General features: G+C 46.3%; 1 protein-coding gene across 2 annotated transcripts in view; it reads left to right on the top strand.

The window, feature by feature from the left end:
* LOC126278215 (vacuolar protein sorting-associated protein 54-like) overlaps positions 1-22,646 on the top strand; it is a 132,026-nt gene that overhangs the window by 20,939 nt on the left and 88,441 nt on the right. For both annotated transcript variants that reach the window (XM_049978151.1, XM_049978150.1), the window contains exons 3-4: positions 18,830-18,952; positions 19,090-19,192. In XM_049978151.1, the coding sequence (XP_049834108.1) occupies positions 18,830-18,952; positions 19,090-19,192 (226 nt within the window). The remainder of the gene's footprint in view (positions 1-18,829; positions 18,953-19,089; positions 19,193-22,646) is intronic.

Here is a 22,646-nt window from a genome sequence, read left to right as displayed (position 1 = left end):
TCGGACCCTCCACTCGGCTCTGTACCAAAGGTCCGCAGTCAGTCCTGTCGATGATGCTGCAGATGGTGAGCTCTGCTTTCATCCCGCTAGTGAGACTTGCAGTCTTCACCAAATCAGATAGCCGCCGGAAGCCAGAGAGGATTTCCTCCGATCCATAGCGACACACATCATTGGTGCCGACACGAGCGACCACCTGCAGATGGGTGCACCCTGTACCCTTCATGGCATCTGGAAGGACCCTTTCCACATCTGGAATGACTGTGCAGTGTTACTCTTTGCTGCGACGACGACCTTGGACATTTTTGCACCCAAGATCTAGCACGGTAGCCATTCCGTTGTGGTGGCGCCGCCATGTACACTGTTGGTTTTAGCCCCCTGACAACACAAGGATCGCTCTGCTGATGCCTGTGTCGTTAACTCCCCACATATGCCAAGGAGTAGATGCATATCTCCCTGGGGCATTGGGACTCCCGGCAGTGGCCATCCTGCCAGGTGGCCTTTGCTGAGGCTGGGTGGTGCCCATGGGGAGGCTCTTGGTTGGACTGGGTGGCATCACGGCGGATGACCTGCAATGAAGCGTGGTACATCATCTCTCGCTGGTGTCCAGCTGGGCTCAATTTAACGCTCGGAAATAAGATCTGAAAACATTCCCCTCCCTGGCCACACCGTGGGAGGAAAGTAAGTCTTAAAATGGCAGTAGCAGTTATTCGCCCCGTTTCCTAGTTTGTACAAGATCTGATGGGGAGTCTTTCATGCCCATAAAGCCTCAGTTCTTTGTAGAGCATTTAGAGGACAAGTTTGGGGAGGTGGAGGGCTTGTCCAAAATGCGCTCTGGGTCAGTTCTGATAAAAGCGGCATCCTCTGCCCAGTCACGCAGGCTACTTGCTTGTGACAAGATGGGGGATGTTAACGTTACCATCACACCTCATAAGAGTTAAAATGTGGTCTAGGGTATTATTTTCCACAGGGACTTACTTTTGCAGCCTGATAATGAGCTGCACACCACCTTAGAGTGTCGAGGTGTTCATTTCGTCCAGCATGTTCATCGGGGTCAGAAGGACAATCAGGTTGCTCCCGGTGCCTTCATCTTGGCCTTCGAGGGTGGTACATCACCGGAGAAGGTCAAGGTAATGGTCTACTGTTGTGACGTCAAGCCCTATATCCCTCCCCCGATGCGGTGCTTTAAGTGCTGGAAGTTTGGCCACATGTCCTGCTGTACTTCCAGCCTCACATGTCAAGATTGCGGATGCCCTTCACATCCCAATACTCCATGTGCCTCGCCTCCCATCTGTGTCAACTGTGGAGAGCCCCATTCACCTTGCTCACAAGACTGCAGGATTTTACAGAAAGAGTGCAAAATCATGGAATATAAGACCCAGGACTGACTGACCTATCCTGAGGCTAAGAGGAAATATGAACGCCTCCATCCTGTGCGAATGACTTCCTCCTATGCCACTCCAACGACAACTGTGTTAGACCCATCAGTTACGTGACTTTCAGTCAGCTTGCCGAACCGTACAACACATGCCCCCTTGCCCGTCGGGGTCACTATACCTCCTGTTGCTCCTACGCCACCTACCTCAGGAGCAACACCCCCCCACACATCGGGGACATCCATCCACGCTTCTAACCCAGAGAAGTGTCCAACTTCTTTGGCTTCTCACGCTCGCAAGGGGTGCCTTGGTTCCCTCCCTTCCCAGGTTTCCACAAGCAGGAAGGCTGATGCCCAACAGTGGCCACAACCAGCTGGTCGTAGGGCTTCACGATCCTCCTCCGTCCCAGAGACTGAATCGGTGAAGCCCTCACAGCCAGTGAAACCCAAGGAACAGCGTGACAAATCCAAGAAGAAGATCTCTAAGCCCAAGGAACTTGGGGTGGCACCCACTCCACCGCAACCTTCCAGCTCTGTGTCTGAGGACGAGGTGGAGATACTGGCGTCTGCTCAGGACCTCGATCTTGCCAGTCCCTCGGACGCAATGGATAGCACTTGCACAGGTGCTCAATCAGAGGCAGCAGGTGACCCAGCAGCTTAATCTGCCTCCCCAGTCCCTTCACGCCTTTTCTCAGCCGTGGACAATATCATCCTCCAGTGGAGCTGCAGCGGTTTCTTCCACCATCTTGCTGAGCTCCGACAACTTCTCAGCCTTCACCCGTTCCTCTGCATTGCTTTTCAAGAAACTTGGTTTCCGGCAATGCGAACCCCAGCCCTCCGTGGCTATCGGGGTTATTATAGGAACCGGGCAGCTCATGAAAATGTATCTGGTGGTGTCTGCATCTACATCCTTCACTTCCTACACAGCGAGTCTGTCCCTCTACAAACACCTTTAGAGGCAGTCGCTGTTCGGGTGTGGACGCCACAGGCTGTTACTATCTGCAGTCTTTATCTTCCACCGGATGGTGATGTCCGACAGCATGCCCTGGCTGCACTGATAGCCCAATTACCGCCACCTTTCCTGTTACTGGGCGACTTCAACACCCATAACCCTCTGTGGAATGGGTCTATGACAACAGGTTGAGGCGCAACCATTGAGCATGTATTGACACAGCTCGACCTTTCCCTTTTAAATGATGGTGCCTTCACACATCAGTGTGGCTCATGGCACGTACTCAGCCATCGACCTTCAGATCTGCAGCCCTAGCCTCTTACCGTCTGTCCAATGGAGTGTGCATGATGACCTGTGTGGTAGTGACCACTTTCCGATCTTTCTGTCACTGCCACAGCATCACTCTTCTGGGCATCCTTGCAGATGGGCTATGAATAAGGCTGACTGGGACTTGTTCTCCTCCATGGCCACTATTGCACCTCTTTCTAATGAATCCATTGATGCGGTGGTTCACTCGGTTACCACCAGCATCGTTACTGCTGCAGAATCTGCCATTCCCCATTCTTCTGGGTCCCCTCGGCGGAGGACTGTGCCTTGGTGGTCGCCTGAGATCGCTGAGGCGATTAAAGATCATCGACGGGCGTTCCAGTGTCACAAGCAACATCCCTCATTAGAACACCTCATAGCCTTTAAACGGCTGCGTGTGCGGGCCTGCCGCCTTATTCGCCAATGCAAGCAGGAGTTATGGGAACGGTATGTCTCCACCATTGGCCTCCATATCTCTCCATCGCAGGTTTGGGCCAAGATTAGGCGCCTATATGGCTATTGGACCCCTATCAGCGTCCCTGCACACTCACTGAATGGAGCAGCTTGTGCTGACCCGGACATAATTGCAAACTGCTTGGCAGAGCATTTTGCTCTGAGTTCCGCTTCTGTGAATTACCCACTGGTCTTCCGCTCCATTAAAGAGCGGTTGGAACGTCGGAGCCTTGCATTTCATACCCACCATCCTGAATCCTACAATGTCCCATTCACTGAGTGTGAGTTTCACAGTGGCCTAGCCGCTTGACCTGATACAGCTCCCGGGCCAGATCGCATCCACTGTCAGTGGACTGCCAGCACTGCCTCCTCGATCTTTACAACCGTATGTGGATCGAGGGTGAGTTTCCGTCGCAGTAGCAGGAAAGCATTGTTATCGCCGTTTTGAAACCTGGCAAGAACCCATTGGAGGTGGACAGATACCGCCCCATTAGCCTCACCAACGTTCTTTGCAAGTTCCTCGAATGCATGGTGAGCCGGCGGTTAAGTTGGGTACTCGAGTCTCGGGGCCTTCTGGCTCCGTCTCAGGGTGGGTTCCGTAAAGGCCGCTCTGCCGCCGACAATCTGGTGAGCCTGGAGTCAGCCATCCGTACGGCCTTTGCCTGCCGTCAGCACCTCATAGCTGTCTTTTTTGACACGGCCCCTCTGCATGCACCCACGTGGTGTGTGCCCCACCTTTGCCTTCAGCTCAAATTGTCACAGGGCCTGAAGGACTCAGTCCCTCCGGTGACCTTCCGCCGCTGCTTTCTTTCCACCCTTGCCATGTATCAGGGCTCTGGCGTTGTTTACAGTGACTGTTCGATGGTTGCTGGTCGTGTCAGTTATGCTCTGACTCTAGGGGACCATTAAGAACAATATTCTTTGCCGGCTGGCTGCATTGTTTTCACTGCTGAGCTGGTCGCCATCTCTCGTGCTCTAGAGTATATCCACTCCTGCTCAGCTGAGTCCTTAGTTATCTGTAGCGACTCCCTGCGTGGTTTACGAGCTATCGACCAGTGTTTCCCTCACTCTCGTCTGGCGATGGCTGTCCAGGAGTCCCTCATACTCTTGCCCATTGCGGCCGCTCTGTTGTCTTTGTGTGGACCCCAGGCCATGTTGGGATACCCGGCAATGAACATGTTGACCGCGTGGCCAAACAGGCCACCAGTAAACCATCTCTGGACAGTGGCCTCCCGGAGACTGATTTGCGAGTGATCTTACGCCGCAAAGTTTTCGAACTTTGGGACACTGAATGGCAGGCTTAGTTTTGCATTTTATTCGGGCAGGTGGCTTTTATCACTTAATCTAAGTGTTTGTCCTTTTTGGATTGATTCTGGCCCTTGGCCTACGATTTCAGTCTGAGTTTTTAGTGTGTTTCTTGGTTGTTGGCTTTTCCTTTTTTCTCTCTATGGTCAGCCAACCACTGTCACACTCTGTGTGATTTTAATTCCTTTTGTTTGGTCTCTAAGTCTTTCTTGTCCTGTGTCGTCTGCCGTCTTTTCTATTGTTTGGTTTTATTCTGTGTGGGTGTTTGAAATTTTGGAAAAAGGGACCGATGACCGTAGCAGTCTGGTCCCTTCAGTCCCACAAACCAAACAAACAGTTTCCAGAATGAATTTTCACTTAGGAGCTGCTGATGCATTAATGTGAAACTTACTGGGACTTGAACTCGAAAATTTTGCCTTTTGTGGTCAGTGGTCCAAGTTTGAGTCCCAGTCTGGCACAAAATTTTAGTTTGTCAGGACGTTATAAATACTCAGTTGTTAATGCATCGTTCAGATGGAAAAAGTTGGATATTAGTCCCGGCTCATTTTAAAATATTGTAATTGTTTTTATGTATCTCCAGATATGAAATAGACAAGTAACATGCACACATTTACTTCTTGATACGGGAACTTTGTACACATGATGACTGTGTACCAATACTGTATTCCATTTCTTTGTGAAGTTATTTTCTGTAAGCAATGCAAACCATATTTTACCTGCCTGTCAGTACACTTTTTACACAGCAGTTTGTGTTGTGATTGTATTTAAGCTTCTGTGCGATTTATCTCCAACCTTTACTGACTCAATAATATGTACATGCACATATGAAATTGCATCAGTGTACAGTTTAACAGTGTGTCTTTCAAATAGATTTGCTGTGGGATACGTGCAGCTCAGTTATTCTTTTCACTGAATACTGCTTGCCATGTTCTCTTATTTTTAGGATTATTTCACGTATGCTTTCTATTCGTAACACTAATAAAGAGGCCAAATCTTGAAATTAAAATAAAGTTATAATAGTTGTCAACAGTGTCATCATCAGCTATTTGATGCCCATTGCCAGATAAATGCTTCAGCTGAACTTCTCATTGTATTACAACCTACATTTATACACATCTGTGTTTCTTCAAAGTGTTTTCTACTGTTGTCTGTCTACTGTCCATTAGTTTATAGTCTTGGTATTTTCTTAGCTTTTGAAATCCAAACAAGAACTACTACTTTTATCCATCAATCATCCAGAATTTCCTTCGTTCCTCTACCTTCCAACAGACTCTACCATGTACAGTCGAGCAAAAGAGGGGGGGGGGGGGGAGGAAAGAACTGTTTTCACAGAAAATGGCAAGGTCCCACATCAGAAATTCTCAGTGTGTACAACTACATCACATTTCCATCACATTTGTGTCCATGTTATGGCTATATGGGCAACAGACTATCATACTAGCAATGCATACTATACACAACAATGGAAATGAATACCAATTAAACATTATTCATTTAAGTATAGGGTGTCAATGGCAATTCCAAAATCGTAGTAATTTGATTGGCAGCACTAGATGCTCTCCAAAGATGGTGCTATATTTCTGTACTTGTGTAATCATGGTTGAAACACAGTGTTCCAGTATTAATGGCACTTTGAATGAAAACTTTTTTCTGCTGTTTTGATTGATATTGCCATTTTTGATATGTTCCAGTGTCAAAATACAAGTTGGTTCATGCAAAGAAGAGCAGCCATGTACTGTTAAAAATGCTATTTATTTGCACAAATAGCACTGCTACTGGTTTTGAACGGACAGGTTAATTTTCAGACGACTGTTCATGTTTATATTCATTTGTTGTAGTTTACATTAGCTGATGGGGAAATAAACAGCCAACAACCAATGAAAACAGTACTGAATGGAATATGAATGTTAACAGCCGTCTGAAGATGAGGACATTGGTTCGAAACAGCTGTCAGCACTATTTGTGTAAATAAATAGCAATATTATCAGTGACTGGTTGCTGTTTTGTTCTGTGTAAGAATCAGCTTGTAAAAACTTTCTTATTAGTTTCCTGGTATGGCACTTAGAATGCTCTTAATAAAGTATTTATTTTCTAATTTGTCTCACATTTTGGAGTGATGCACTAAGCAGCATAATTCTTTGGTCTTAGAATGCTATATCAGTTTTCTGAATAAAAATCAGTTATGTTCAAACAGACACACACTTTTTTTGTCCTGACAAATGTCAGGTTTGGTACTTAACGATGTTAACCAATTCCACTTTTCAATTATTAAGTTCTTTGCCACAAATTGAACCAGCAGTTATGTTGTTCTTGTTGTGATCTCCAGTCCAAATGCAGCTCTCCATGCTACTCTATCCTGTGCAAGCTTCTTCATCTCCCAGTACCTACTGCAACCTACATCCTTCTGAATCTGGTTAGTGTATTCATGCCTTGGTCTCCCTCTACAATTTTTACCCTCCACGCTTGTCCTCTAATACTAAATTGGTGATCCCTTGATGCCTCAGAACATGTCCTACCAACCGATCCCTTCTTCTAGTCAAGTTGTGCTGCAAATTCCTCTCCTCCCCAATTCTATTCAGTACCTCCTCATCTGTTACATAGTCTACCCACCTAATCTTCAGAATTCTTCTGTAGCAACCAATAATGATACATAATCAAAGGCAACACCAAGCTCAACAGCAATCCTTTTGCCCTTTTGTTTGGGAACACAATAATTCACGGCGACTCTGTTTCAAGTACAATCAGGTCTAAATTAAGTTTCCAAAGAGTAAGTTTTGTCTATGTGTTTGTAAAACTATTCGCTGAAGGTGGCCAGTTAACCCATTTGAAGCCACTGCTTTTTCCATCTCTGGGCTCAGTGAGGTCAGATGCCACATCTGGCTGCAACGTCATATGCACACTGCTCAAGTGCAAGTGCTATCTCTCTTGGCCTGTGTAAGCTCAGACGTCCTGATGGTAAACGAAAGTTTGACATATACACATCTGAGAAATTGTGTATTATTATGTTCAAGATATCTTGGTTATATTTGTGTGTAATGCACACCCTAATTACTTCAGTGGAATTCCAGAACCTCAAACACTACCATGGAGCATCCACATAACTAAAAGGATTTGCTCTTATTGGTATATTCTAGGCAGAAGAAGACGAGCATTTCAAACAGATAACAGTAAATGTTACAAATTTTTGTAAAAGAATGTGGTAATTACACTGAGATAACAAAAGCCATGAGGTAGCAAAGTGCAGATATACAGATGGTGGTAGTACCATGTTCACAAGGTATAAAAGGGCATTCATTGATGGAGCTGTCACATACACTCAAGTGATTCATGTGGAAAGGTGCCCGACATGATTATGGTGACACAATACAGATTAAGAGACTTTGAATGCGGAATGGTAGTTGGAGCTAGATGTATGGGACATTCTGTTCCAAAAATTGTTAGGGAATTCAATATTTCAAGGTCCATAGTGTCCAGAGAATACCAGATATTGGGCATTACCTCCCACAATGAGCAACACAGTAGCAGACGGTCTTCACTAAATGACCAAGAGCAGCAGCATTTGCATAGAGTTGTCAATGCAAACCGACGAGCAACACTGCATGAAATAACCACAAAAATTGATTCGGGATGTACAGCGAATGTATCCGTTAGGACAGTGCGGCGTAATTTGGCGTTAATGGACTTCGGCAGCTGATGACTGATGCGAGTGGCTCTGCGAACAGCATGACATTGCCTGCAGCACCTTTCCTGGGCTCGTGACCATATTGGTGGGATCCTAGATGGCTTGAAAACTGTGGCCTGTTCAGATGAGTCCCTGTTTCATTTGGTAAGAGCTGATGATAGGGTTTGAGTGTGGCACAGACCCCATGAAGCCACGGACACAAGTAATCAGTAAGGCATTGTGCAAACTGGTGGTGTCTGCTTAACAGTGTGGCCAGTCCTCTGATACAGCAGAAGCGATCATTGATTGGAAATGCCTATGTTTGGCTTCTTGGAGATCGTTTGCAGCCATCCATGGACTCCATGTTCCCAAACAGTGATGGAATTTTTTTGGATGTTAATGCTCTATGTTACCGGGCCACAAGTGTTCATGATTTATTTGAAGAACACTCCGGATAATTCAAGTAAATGATTTGGCCATCCAGATCGCTTGACATGAATCCCGTCGAACATTTATAGGACACAATCAAGATGTCAGTTAGTGCATGAAATCCTGCACCAGCAACACTTTTTTGACATTATCAACAGCTATAGAGACAAGAAGTGTCAATATTTCTGCCAGGGACTTCCAACAAATTCTTGAGACCATACAAAAACTGTTACATGGGGTGCAGCCACTGTCACCAGTGTTTGTTGCGTTATCATTGGCATTTACTGTACACAGTTGCAGGTACCAGAGCTTATAAAGATATGCAAACAGTTTTTACCATACATTAGTCATTGTTGCAAGTTCCAAACCAGTCTGTTCTGTTCTAGGGTCCGTTCATTTGTATGCGTATCTCCTAGTACCTCCCACTTGTGGATATCTCCGTTGCTTGATCAACTGTCAGTGTTTGATGGCTTTTGCCTTGCAAGTGCAGTTGCGCTAAACAGGTTGTAAGCACTGATTGTGATTCATACACAGTGATTGTGAACTTGACATTTCAGGCATGCCAATAGTTTAGTTTTCTTAATTTCTGCTATTATCTTTTTGATGTGTCAGTTACACATTATTCAGTCTTCATTGTAAATGACTTTTAGTTTCTATCATGTGCCACTCGATGATGATCTTTGTTTGCACTAGGAGCAAACAATGTAGTGCCATCTACAAAATTGATATGGTTAAGATGTACTCCATTAAAACTTATTCTTTCTTCGTTTTCCTAGTTTAAGGCTCTGAAAATTTCCTTTAGGAGTTTTGCAATTAGTTTTGCTGACATGGAATCCTATCTGACTCCTGTTTCAATTATTAATTCCCCTCTCTCCAGAGGAAGCTGAACATTGACTTAAATATTTTTTAGTTTAACAACAAGGCTTGAATCAGTGCCTTATTTCTCAAGGAGTGCTGGTGTGATTCTGTTGAAACTGGCCCAAAAATTATCTCAGAACCTAAGAGTCCAGTAAAGCAGTAATTCATACACCTTGCCCTGTTCTATAATTTTGTTTGTGATTTGAAATTTTTCCATTGTGCTGCTTCCAGCGTGTTTCTTTTCCTGATCAAAATTTTATGTTTTTCTGTACAGTTGATGATAACTTTATTGATCATTTTGTAAACTATGAGAGGAATGCTAATATAACAGTATTTTCTAATGGCTTACATGACTCCTTTATTGTGAAGTAGAATAACTTCATGGTGAATTGTCTTCTTACAGAGACATTCTGTAAACATTACAGCAAGTTCTGTTTGTGTTATGTTGCCCCCATGCTTAATTATACTATCTCACCATCATCTGCAGCTGCCCAATTCTGTCTGTTTGCATGTACCTATTACATGACATGTTGCTAGAGGTAAAATGTAACATCCGTTTCAGAGAATGCGTATACATGCATGTACTTCGTGCCATGATGGGCTCTCAACAAGGGCAGTGTCCAGGCATCTCAGAGTGAACCAAAACGATGTTGTCCAGACATGGAGGAGATGCAGAGAGACAGGAATGGTTAATGACATGCCTTGCTCTGGCTGCTCAAGGGCTACTGCTGCAGTGGATGATCGCTACTCGTGGATTAAGGCTTCGAGGAACCCTGACAGCAATGCCACCATGTTAAATAATGCTTCTTATGCAGCCACAGAACGTCTTGTTATGACACACACTGTGCAGAGTAGGCTGCATGATGCGCAACTTCACTCCTGACGACCATGGTGAGAGCTATCTTTCAAACCATGACACCGTGCATTGCAGTACAGATGGGCTCAACAATATGCCGAATGGACCGCTCAGGATTGGCATCATATTCTCTTCACTGATGAGTGTCGCATATGCCTTCAACCAGATAATCATCGGAGACGTGTTTGGAGACTACCCGGTCAGGTTGAACACCTTAGACACATTGTTCAGTGAGTGCAGTAAGGTGGAGGTTCCCTGCTGTTTTGGGATGGCATTATGTGGGGGTGACATACGCTGCTGGTGCTCATGGAAGGTGCCATAACGGCTGTACAATACGTGAATGACATCCTCCGACTGATAGTGCAACCATATCGGAAGTGTATTGGTGATGCATTTGTCTTCATGGATGACAATTTGCACCCCCATTGTGCATGTCTTGTGAATGCCTTCCTTCAGGATATCGACATTGCTCGACTAGAGTGGCCAGAATGTTCTCCAGACATGAACCCTATTAACCATGCTTGGGATAGATTGAAAAGGGCTGTTTATGGATGATATAATCCACCAACCACTCTGAGGCATCTACGCCAATTCGCCATTGAGGAGTGGGACAATCTGGACCATCAGTGCCTTGATGAACTTGTGGATAGTACGCCATGACAAATACAGGCATGCATCAATGTAAGAGGAGTGTACATCAGTCTGGACCACCACCTGTTAAGGTCTCGCTGTATGGTGGTACAACATGCAATGTGTGGTTTTCATGAGCAGTAAAAAGGGAAGAAATGATACTTATGTTTACCTTTATTCCAATTTTCTGTACAGGTTCAGGAACTCTCGGAACCAAGGCAATACAAAACTTTTTTTGATGTGTGTATTTTGTTGATGCCAACCTACGTAGAGAGGAACTATCAATATAATAAAATAAGGGAAATCAGAGCTTGAATGGCTAGATGTAGGTGTTCAGTTTTCCCGCACTGTTATAGGTTGCAATAATAGAGAATTATTGTGAAGATGGTTCGATAGCCCTCTGCCACGCACTTAAGAGTGATTTGCAGAGTATCCATGGAGGTGTAGATGTATATTGCTGGCATGCACTAACAAAATCAGTATCACAAGATTCTAATTTGATGTCTATCTCCTCAGCATTACAAAGACGTGGTATATATCCAACGAAAGCAGATGTTGATCGCTCAAAACAGTGTGATCCTGCCAGCATGCATACACACCACAACTACTGCAAAGAAAAAAAGCTTCAAATACAGCTCACCCCAGATTGAGAATAGTACTTATCACCATGAGACATTGGCGAGAGGTAGATTCACCAGACCACTTTGCCGACAGTTAGTCTGTGACTGTGGCTGATGCTGGTATTTGTGGTGTTGCCAATGCAGCTGTAGCTGACTGCAAATGCTTTGACACAGAATTGAGGAGACGAGTTAGCAGCTTACAACTGGCATGCGTGTTGCTCTTCCCACTCGTGGAGTTACTTGCTTCTTTAATGGAGATGGTGTCGAGGGATTCAGCAATTTGCCTGCAACATATTTGCAAATAACAGTTTATACAGTGCTGAAAATCCAAGTTGTTGTCTCTGTTGCTACGGACAATGACACAGTGTTCCAACAAAACTTTTCTTCTTTGATCCTTTATTTGTGTTTTAATTAAAAACTTTTTCTCTCAATAAAAACTTCTTATTCTCTGGCATAAATACGCCCAGACTCCCTGTCACAGCCCCCTGCGGGTTCGGGGGTTAGAATAGGCCCGCGGTATTCCTGCCTGTTGTAAGAGGCGACTAAAAGGAGTCTCAAACTTTTCGGCCTTATATGATGGTCCCCTGTTGGGTTTGACCTCCATCTCTCAAAATTTTCCGAAGAGCGAGCCGATTGGGGAAGGGCGCCTTACTTGGTGCATTGTGTCCATCTTGCGATCAGACCTTTCGCCAGCTTATACACTGTTGAACTGCAGTCCTGTCCGCTCTCCATCTCTTGGGCAAGACTCTTTTTCTGCGTGCAGATAACACCTTGCACTGTGCAGTGCCTCTTTCTGCACCGACGGCGACCATGGACCACATGTTACCTAACATCCAGCACGGTAGCCAGTCCGTTGTGGTGGGGCCGCCATGTACCCTGTTGGTTGTAGCCCCCTGACAACACAGGGATCGCTCTACTGATGCCTGCGCCGTTAACTCCCCACGTATGCCAAGGAGTAGATGCCTATCCTCCTGGGGTATCGGGACTCCCGGCAACGGCCATCCTGCCAGGTGGCTCTTGCCGTGGCTGGGTGGCGCCCGTGGGGAGGGCCCTTGGTCGGAGTAGGTGGCATCAGGGCGGATGACCCGCAATGAAGCGTGGTACATCGTCTCTCGCTGGTGGCCAGCCGCCAGCAGTCTCTAAGCGTTCTCGGGCTCAGTTTAACGCTCAGAAGTACGATCCGAAAACGTTCCCCTCCGTGGCCACACCGTGGGAGGAACGTAAGTCTCAGGATGGCAGTAGCAGTTATTCGCCCCGCTTCTTAGTTTGTACGAGGGTTGATGGGGAGTCTTTTCTCTCCACAAAGCCTCAGTTCTTCGTCGAGCGTTTAGAGGACAAGTTTCGGGAGGTGGAGAGCTTGTCAAAAATGCGCTCTGGGTCAGTCCTGATACAAACGGCATCCTCTGCCCAGTCACGACGGTTACTTGCTTGTGACAAGTTGGGGGATGTTGCCATTACGATAACACCCCATAAGAGTTTAAATATGGTCCAGGGAGTTATTTGCCATAGGGATTTTCTTTTGCAGTCCGATGAAGAGCTGCGTGCCAATTTAGAGCGCCGAGGTGTACATTTCGTCCGGCGCGTTCATCGGGGTCCGAAGGAAAATCAGATTGCTACCGGTGCCTTCATCTTGGCCTTCGAAGGGGATACATTACCGGAAAAAGTCAAGGTGATGGTCTACCAATGTGACGTTAAGCCCTATATCCCTCCCCTGATGCGGTGCTTTAAGTGCTGGAAGTTCGGCCATATGTCTTCTCGCTGCACTTCCAGCCTCACATGTCGAGATTGCGGACGGCCATCACATCCCAATTCTCCATGTGCCCCGCCTCCTATCTGTGTCAACTGCGGGGAGCACCATTCACCTTGCTCGCCAGACTGCCGAATTTTCCAGAAAGAGCGTAAAATCATGGAATACAAGACCCTGGACCGACTAACCTATACTGAGGCCAAAAGGAAATACGACCGACTCCATCCTGTGAGAATGACATCTTCCTACGCTGCTGCTACAACACCTGTGCTAGCCCTGTCTGTTTCTCCAATTTTGGCCGGATCGACGAGTAATAAAACTCCTCCTGCCCCCTCGCCAGTGGGGGGTTCTACCCACCGGGTTGCTCCTGTGCCACCTACCTCAGCAGCAACACCATCCCACCCATCGGGGACGTCCGTCCCCACTTCTAAGCCGGAGAAGTGTCCAACTTCTTGGGCTTCTCACGCTCGCAAGGGGTCCGTTGGGTCCCTCTCTTCCCAGCTTTCCGCCAGCGAGAAGCCTGACAACCGACAATGGCGTAAGTGCCCACAATCAGCTGGTCGTAGGGCTTCACAATCCTCCTCCATTCCAGAGACTGAATCGGTGAAGCCCTCCTAGCCGGTGCGACCCAAGGAACGGCGTGAGAAACTCAAGAAGAGCTCTCAGCCCAAGGAACTCGCGGTGGCAGCCATCCCACCGCAACCTTCCAGCTCTGCGTCTGAGGATGCGGTGGAGATTCTGGCATCCGCTGAGGAGCTCCATCTCGCCAGTCCATCAGACGCCATGGAAAGCACTATTACAGGTGCTAAATCGGAGGCAGCAGGTGACCCAGCGGCGTAATCTTCCTTCCCAGTCCCGTCAAGCCTTTCTCAGCCATGGACAACACCATCCTCCAGTGGAACTGCAGCGGTTTCTTCCACCATCTAGCTGAGCTCCGCGAACTTATCAGCCTACACCCTTTCCTCTGCATTGCTCTGCAGGAAACTTGGTTTACGGCAATGCGAACCCCCGCCCTCCGTGGCTATCGGGGTTATTATAAGAACCGGGCAGCTTATGAAAGGATGTCTGGTGGTGTCTGCATCTGTCCTGAACTCTCTTCACGGCGAGTCTGTACCTCTCCACACACCTTTAGAGGCTGTCTCTGTTCGGGTGTGGACCCCACAGGCTGTTACCGTCTGCAGTCTTTACCTTCCACCGGATGGTGATGTCGCGCAGCATGTCCTGGCTGCTCTGATAGCTCAATTGCCTCCACCTTTCCTGTTACTGGGCGACTTTAACGCCTATAACCATCCGTGGGGTGGGTCAGTGGCAACAGGTCGAGGCGCCATCGTTGAGCATTTATTGGCGCAGCTCGATCTCTCGATCTTAAATGACGGTGCCTTCACACACTTCAGTGTGGCGCATGCCACATACTCTGCCATTGATCTTTCCATCTGTAGCCCTAGCCTCTTACCGTCTGTCCAATGGAGAGTGCATGCCGACCTGTGTGGTAGTGACCACTTTCCGATCTTTCTGTCACTGCCACAGAGTCAGTCTTCTGGGCGCCCTAGCAGATGGGCTATGAATCAGGCTGACTGGGACTTGTTCTCCTCCACTGCCGCTATTGAGCCTCTCTCTAACGATGCCATTGATGCAGTGGTTGAATCGGTCACCACCGGCATCGTTACTGCCGCCGAATCTGCCATTCCCCGTTCTTCTGGGTCTCCTCGGCGGCGGACTGTGCCTTGGTGGTCACCTGAGATCGCTGAAGCGATTAAAGCTCGCCTGTGGGTGCTCCAGCGTCACAAGCGACATCCCTCAATCGAGCACCTTATCGCCTTCAAACGGCTGCGTGCGCGAGCCCGCTGCATTATCCGCCAACGCAAGCAGGAGTGGTGGGAACGGTATGTGTCCACCATTGGCCATCGCAGGTCTGGGCCAAGATTCGCCGCCTCTATGGCTATCATACCCCTGTCAGTGTCCCTGCGCTCTCACTGAATGGAGCAGTTTGTACTGACTCCGACGTCATTGCAAACCGCGTGGCAGAGCACTTTGCTATGAATTCCGCTTCTGCCAACTACCCCTTGGGCTTCCGCTCCATTAAGGAGCGGATAGAACGTCGGAGTCTTTCTTTTCGCACTCACCATCCTGAATTCTACAATGTTCCATTCAGTGAGTGGGAATTTCGAAGTGCCCTCGCCGCTTTTCCTGATACCGCTCCTGGGCCAGATAGCATCCACTCTCAGATGCTGAAACACCTTTCAGTGGACTGCCAGCGACGCCTCCTCGATCTTTACAACCGCATTTGGGTCAAGGGTGAGTTTGCGTTGCAATGGCGGGAAAGTCTTGTTGTCCCCATTCTGAAACCAGGGAAGAACCCTTTGGAGGTGGACAGCTACCGTCCCATTAGCCTCACCAACGTTCTTTGCAAGTTGCTTGAACGGATGGTGAGCCAGTGCTTGAATTGGGTACTGGAGTCTCGAGGCCTTCTGGCTCTGTCTCAGGGTGGGTTCCGTAAAGGCCGCTCCGCCGCCGACAATCTGGTGAGCCTGGAGTCGGCCATCTGTACTGCCTTTGCCCGCCGTCAGCATCTGGTTGCTGTCTTTTACGACATGTGGAAGGTGTATGATACTACATGGCGTCATCACATCCTTTCTACGCTTCATGGATGGGGTCTTCGGGGCCGTCTGCCGATCTATATCCGCAATTTTCTGTCGTATCGTACTTTCCGCGTGCACGTCGCGGCCTCATATAGTTCCTCCCTAGCCCAGGAGAACGGTGTGCCACAGGGTTCTGTTCTCAGTGTGGCATTGCAACTGCTGAACATCAGCTACAGGGCGCAATCCGCAAGGCGCAGTCTTGGGCTGTAGCGCATGGTTTTCAGTTTTCCGCAGCCAAGACCTGCGTTATGCATTTCTGCCTGCTATGCACTGTTCACCCGGAGCCGCGGCTTTATCATGATGGCGAGCTTCTTAAAGTGGTGAAGTCACATAGGTTTTTGGGGATGGTTTTTGATGCCCGGTTGACTTGGCTGCCTCATATTCGGCAGCTTAAATAGGCCTGTTGGTGGCATCTAAATGCTATGCGATGCCTGAGCCACACCCGGTGGGGCGCCGACCGATCTACTCTCCTACGGCTTTACCAGGCGTTAATCCAGTCCCGTCTGGACTACGGGAGTCTGGCTTATGGCTCAGTATCCCCATCTGCGTTGCGGGTGCTGGACCCAATCCTCCACAGCGGGATACGCCTTGCCACTGGTGCCTTCCGAACCAGCCCTGTGGACAGCATACTTGTGGAGGCAGGTGTCCCTCCACTGTGGTTACGATGCCAACAATTACTGGCTGCTTATGCTGCCCATGTTTTTAGCTTGCCCGGGCATCCAAATTATCGTGTCCTCTTCCCGCAGTCAGTCGTTCATCTGCCAGAACGTTGGCCCCGGTTGGGTTGTCCGATCGCCGTACGTGTCAAACAGCTTCTTTCGTGGCTTGGGTGTTTCCCTGTTCCACCTCCTTTCCGGGCCCCTCTGTGTACACCCCCGTGGTGTGTGCCTCGCCCTTGCCTTCGGCTCGACTTGGCACAGGGCCCGAAGGACTCAGTCCCTCCGGAGGACTTACGACGCCGCTTTTATTCCATCCTGGCCACGTATCAGGGCTCTGGCGTTGTCTACACCAACGGTTTGATGGTTGCAGGTCTAGTCGGTTATGCACTAACTCTAGGGGACCATTCTGAACAACGTTCGTTGCCGGCTGGCTGCAGTGTTTACACTGCTGAGCTGGTCACCATCTTCCGTGCCCTGTAGTATATCCGCTCCTGCTCAGGTGAGTCCTTCGTTATCTGTAGTGATTCCCTGAGCGGTTTACGAGCTCTCGACCAGTGTTTCCCTCGTTCTCATCTGGTGATGGCTATCCAGGAGTCCCTGCATACTCTCGTCTGTAGCGGCAGGTCTGTGGTCTTTGTTTGGACCCCAGGCCATGTTGGTATACCCAGCAATGAAACTGTTGACCGCCTGGCGAAAGAGGCCACCAGAGCGCCATCTCTGGAGATTGGCCTCCTGGCGGCTGATTTGTGGGCAGTCTTAACGCCGTAAAGTACTCTCGTTTTGGGATGCTGAATGGCGCGGTCTGACCACCCCTAACAAACTCCGTGCCGTCAAGGACACGACTGCTGTGTGGCGGTCATCCATGCGAGCCAACTGCAGGGACTCAGTCGTCCTTTGTCGGCTCCGCATTGGCCACACCCGACTCACGCACAGTTAGTTACTGTGTCGTGAGGATCCCCCTCTTTGTCGTTGTGGGGCGTCCTTGACGGTGGTCCATATTCTGTCGGAGTGCGCCCTTTTAACCGTGCTCAGGCAGACTTTTGCAATGCCTGACATGCTCTCTGCTCTTTTATCAGATGACTCTGCCATGGTGGACTTGGTTTTGTGTTTTATTCGGGCAGGGGGTTTTTATCCTTTAATCTGAGTGTTTGTTTTTTAGTGTTGATTCTGGCTTTTAGCCTCTGAATTTAAACTGAGTTTTTAAAGTGTTCTTGGTGGTTGGCTTTTCCTCTTTTTCTCTACGGTTGGCCAACCACTGTCACACTGTGTGTTTTAATTTGTTTTGTCTGGTCTCTGTCAGAGTATTTCATGTCCTGTTTCGTCTGCTGTTTTCCTGTTGTTCGTTTTTTATTCTCTTCGGGTGGTTTTAGTTTTTATGGAACAAGGGACCGATGACCATAGTAGTCTGGTCCCTTTAATCCCACAAACCAACCATCCCTGTCACAGTCACCAGAATGTAATGTAATGGACCGGTCGTTGTTGCGATATGTTGTAGAGATGGATATGCAGAAACAAATTGTTGTGGTCATTGTTATTTATCTCTATTAACTGTTCGACTGGGCTGTGTTGCTCTGTCTTGAGACAGCAGACTGTGTTCTCAAAGATGCCAAGTCCATGCCAATTGGAAATCTCAAACACCAGTCACTACAAAATAATTTCATATGCTACTTTTTTATCGCACTTGTATTTTACCTCTATTATTACGTTCCATGTTAGCTTTTACTTTAGTAAAGCTGTAACAAAGCTCACAGTAGATATATGTCTGTAATTTAGCTCTGACTGACTTCTTAAGTCTCTCCCTTGACAAGTTTCTCTCCATGATCATTGTCGTGCACAGTGAGATTCTGTGGATTATGGCAGGTATCAAAGGTGGAATGGCCTTCTCATGGAATAACTGCCCCGACCGAGTAGTTGTTTCTGTACACAGGAATCTAGGTGCCCATCACCCCTGCCCTGCAGATGTACTTGGGTCCACTTTTGTTCTCATGATGCGCACAAAAGAAAATTTCCTGGAGAATGTGGAGCCCAAAACACACAGCTATCATTCTTCGTATAGGGAGACAGAGGGAATAACGCATTACTTTCTTCATAGTGATGAGTAACACCTCAAACCACATGGTTTTTCTATGTTGGACGTGGAATCAACAAAACCATTATATTCCAGACTAAGTACTATTTCTCTACTTAAACTGAAGATGTAAATTTGTAGTGCACTTTCATCATCACTTTTTTACTCTGCTATTTAAAAACAGCAGCACTGTGCAACTTCCTTTTCCTAGCTGAGTTGTAGTTGTAAGGAAGTACATTTTTAAATTGTTGCACTCAAATAATTTTTGTTTCAGAGGGATTTCTTCACAAAAACGTGGGGTGATGCATTTGTTGAAAAAAGTGACATTCCTCTACCTCATTACATACCAGACATTGGTCCACAGCATTTTGAGTCCTACTTGAGAAAAATTGCACGTGTGAGTTAATTTTCCAATAGCTTTTTGCTCAGTTTGTATGGAATTATGTGATAAAAACATTGTAAAGAAGACTATAAAGTATTACGTATTGAAACTGTTGATGTATATAAATAATATTCTTATGATTCTTTACATAGAGATATCGGAAACATGCCAGAATAAATTCCATTGCATCGAAGCCAAATTCTCATGCAGAGCTCCTTCAGCACTTCCCAAATCTACGTGCAAAAAGCTCAATTGGTAAGTTGCAAATATTAAGACTCTGAACTATTAAGACTCCAAATATTTTTAACAACCATTACTCTATCTGATGGTTGAGGATCCATTCTTATATCGGCTAAAAAATACTTGACTTGGGTGAATAAAAATCCTAGGACAAGATGGTGAAAGTCCTTAACTGATAACTAGTTTCAACTCATTGATGAACTGTCTTTAGATCTGACTTGCAAAAAATTGCTTATAAGAGGTGAACAATAACAAAATAAATTCAATATTTAAATTTCCTTTGTATGATACATACCAGTAAAAAAATTTACTTAATTTAGTGTGTACTAGCCTGCAGGTATTACACGTCATCATAATCTGCTGAGCTGAATTGCTCTGTGTTGTCATATGCATATTATACATATACTGAAAACTATATCAGATTATGACAGAAAGAAATTCATACAAAAGTAATATATAAAATCACCACAATGCTAGCTACAGGATCAAGGTAGTACCTATATTCTGGCCGTCAGAGATCTTATCACTATGCAAGCTACAGGAACAAGGTAGTACCTATATTATGGCCGTCAGAGATCTTGTCACTATGTAGCAACACAATTACATGAAAAAATTGCCAGATAGCATTAGTAACAAACTATTTTTTTTAAATTTGTGACACACCTAACAATGTAAATCATTGTAACATAACACAGTTTTTACTATATTTATATAATATAAGATACAAGGACTTAAGTCCAATTTCTACAAATCTGTAGTAACCATATACCAAACATAAGTGGTTCATTAAGCAATACAAGAGAAGTGAATTAATAGTGTCACAGTTTGCTATCACTCAGTATTTTAAGGTACAGGAAAGTATCTACAGTGCCATTGAGCAAACAACTTAAATACATAATACTGAATAATAAAACGAAACAATACTGTAACCTGAGGTTTAGGTGCCAATTACAATCAGCATTATGAGTGGCTTAAATTACAAACCAGTAAATATAGTGGGAAATCCAGGATGGAATAATGACAATATTACGAAAAGTATGGGTTGCTACTCTCCGTATAGAAGAGATGCTGAGCCACAGACAGGAGCAACAAAAAGACTGCTAAACATGTAAGCTTTCAGCCAGAAGACCTCCTTCTGAAACAAGTGTGGAGGGGGAGGAGAGTGTGGTAGTAGTGGAAGACATAAATGTGCTATTTATGAGGGCATACAGGGATGAGATGAAGAGAAGGTAGGGCAGTTATGTGCTGTTGAGAGGTAAAACTGAAGGGGGTGGAGGCAGAAAAAGAGAGAAGTGAAAGACTGTGTGTGTGTGTGTGTGTGTGTGTGTGTGTGTGTGTGTGTGTGTGTGTGTGTGTGTGTGTTAGTTTAATAGGAGACCACATTGGGAACTGGGAAGGGGATTGGTGGGTGAAGGACAATGGCTAATAACGTTTGAGGCCAGGAGGGGTTCAGGAACATACGGTATATAGGAGGGAGAGTTCCCACCGCACATTTCAGAAAAGTTGGTGTTAGTAGGAAGGATCCAGATGGCACAGGCTGTGAAGCAGTCATTAAAATGAAGAATGTTGTGTTGGACAGCATGCTCAGCAACAAGGTGCTACAACTGTTTCTAGTCTGAAGTTTTTCGGTTCCCGTTAATGTAGATGGACAGCTTGTTGCTTGTCCTGCCCACATAGAATGAAGCACAGTGGTTGCAGCTAAGGTTGTAGAACACATGATCAATTTCACAGGTAGCCCTGCCTTTGACAGGATAGATGATGCCCGTGAGTGAACTGGAGTAGGTGGTAATGGTAGTATGCATGGGCCTGGTTTTGCATCTTGATCTATTACAGTGATATGAGCCATGAGGCAAGGGGTTGGAAGCAGGGATTGTGCAGGGATGGACAAGGATATTGTGGACCATGGTTGGAAGGAGGAGTGAACGGAGTCAGGCAGGTTTCAATATTGGTCTTAAGTTGAGTCTGATTGGTGGGGTTGGTGGCAAAAAAGTATTTTTGCTGTAGGGACCAGGTGAAAAAGAGTCTTCAATGAGTCCAGCACAATAGACTTTTGGAGTGAGGCAAAAGGCAAGGCCTTTGGAAAGGATTGATTCATCTGTGGAGCTGAGTCTTTTGGAGGAAAGAATCATGGCTGTGTTTTGGGCCTATTTAGGTTCTGGATTCTGTATGGTGGTGGGAGGAAGTTTTTAAGGGTGGGGTATATTTAGTAGGTCTGCAAGGCACAGTTTGTCAGCTGTCAGGGGAAGTGGGGGAGGTTTGGAGGATTTTGTAGAGGTGGTGGATAGTGGTAGGCCAAGGTGGGAATAGGAAGTGAACAAATTGGAGAGTTTTTTGAGGTGTATCTGTATATGCTGCTTTAATTCCAGGAGGGCAAGAATTTCAGCTGGGATCCAGGAATTTGGGATTGCATAGCAGGAGGAATTTATGGATGGAGCGGAGGTACTGTAAAAAGGTTTGTGCCTGATTGACAAGGTTTTGCAGGGCTGTTGGTGAAGGTTAAGAACTGGCAGAATCTGAACAGATGGAGGTCATGGTGGAAGGAGGGGTTGCAGTTGGAGATGAGTAATTTGATGGAAGGCCATTTTGGGGGGATTCCACGAGCCAAGCAACAATGCTGGAACAGTAAGTTGGACTGGGTTCCACATAGCAATAAAGAAACTTCTCTATATTCGCCACTTCAACTGCTGCCACCCATTCCATGCCAAGAAGTCCCTTCCATACATCCTTGCCACCCACGCCTGAGGCATCTGTAGTGACAAACAGCCACTCTCTGAATATACCAAGGGTCTCATTGAGGCCTTCACAGACAATAATTACCCTCCCAGACTCCATCTAGGATGATTATATTGTCTTAACCTTATCAATATTTTGAAAACTACTTAATCATTTTTATTAGATGCTGGAAGTGATAATGTTAGACATAAACGCCATGTAGATTCAAATGTCTCGGGATCAGTGAATAATTCCTAAAGTAGACAGGGAGCTCTGAGCTTTCTTATGCTCTTCATTTGATGCAGTTAATAATGTTTTACAGTCATTTCTAATCTTCAGAGAATCATTAATATCACTATGAAAGTTCTGTGTAAAGTGCTTCAGAATAACCATCTCAAAGGCACTGAAAGTTATAGAAATTCAGTCCAGTTAAAAAGCATTTATTGTAATAACTCTTGCTCATGCTTATTTCTGAACATGCCTTGACCTGTTAAAGAAAAAAGAAATAGATTGGTAATGACAAAATGAAATTAGACACAAAGTACAGCTGATGACAGAATGTGAAGATTCCAATTTTTGTTGCGAACGATGGCGGTAGAGTTTAGGATTGTTTTCTGCACCTATGTCACATGTCCTCTGACAACCTATCAGTGCACAGTAGAGTTCTGAGTGCTCTGCTGTGAGTCCCATAGCTAATGCGAGCTTTAAATAATATCATAGCGAGTTGTCTAGTTAATTTAAATTCCATTTGTTGCGA

Source organism: Schistocerca gregaria, chromosome 6 (assembly GCF_023897955.1).
Source record: "Schistocerca gregaria isolate iqSchGreg1 chromosome 6, iqSchGreg1.2, whole genome shotgun sequence".
Classification (NCBI taxonomy): domain Eukaryota; kingdom Metazoa; phylum Arthropoda; class Insecta; order Orthoptera; family Acrididae; genus Schistocerca; species Schistocerca gregaria.
The sequence above is the reverse complement of the archived record's forward strand: the minus strand, read 5'-3'. Positions and strand labels throughout refer to the sequence as shown.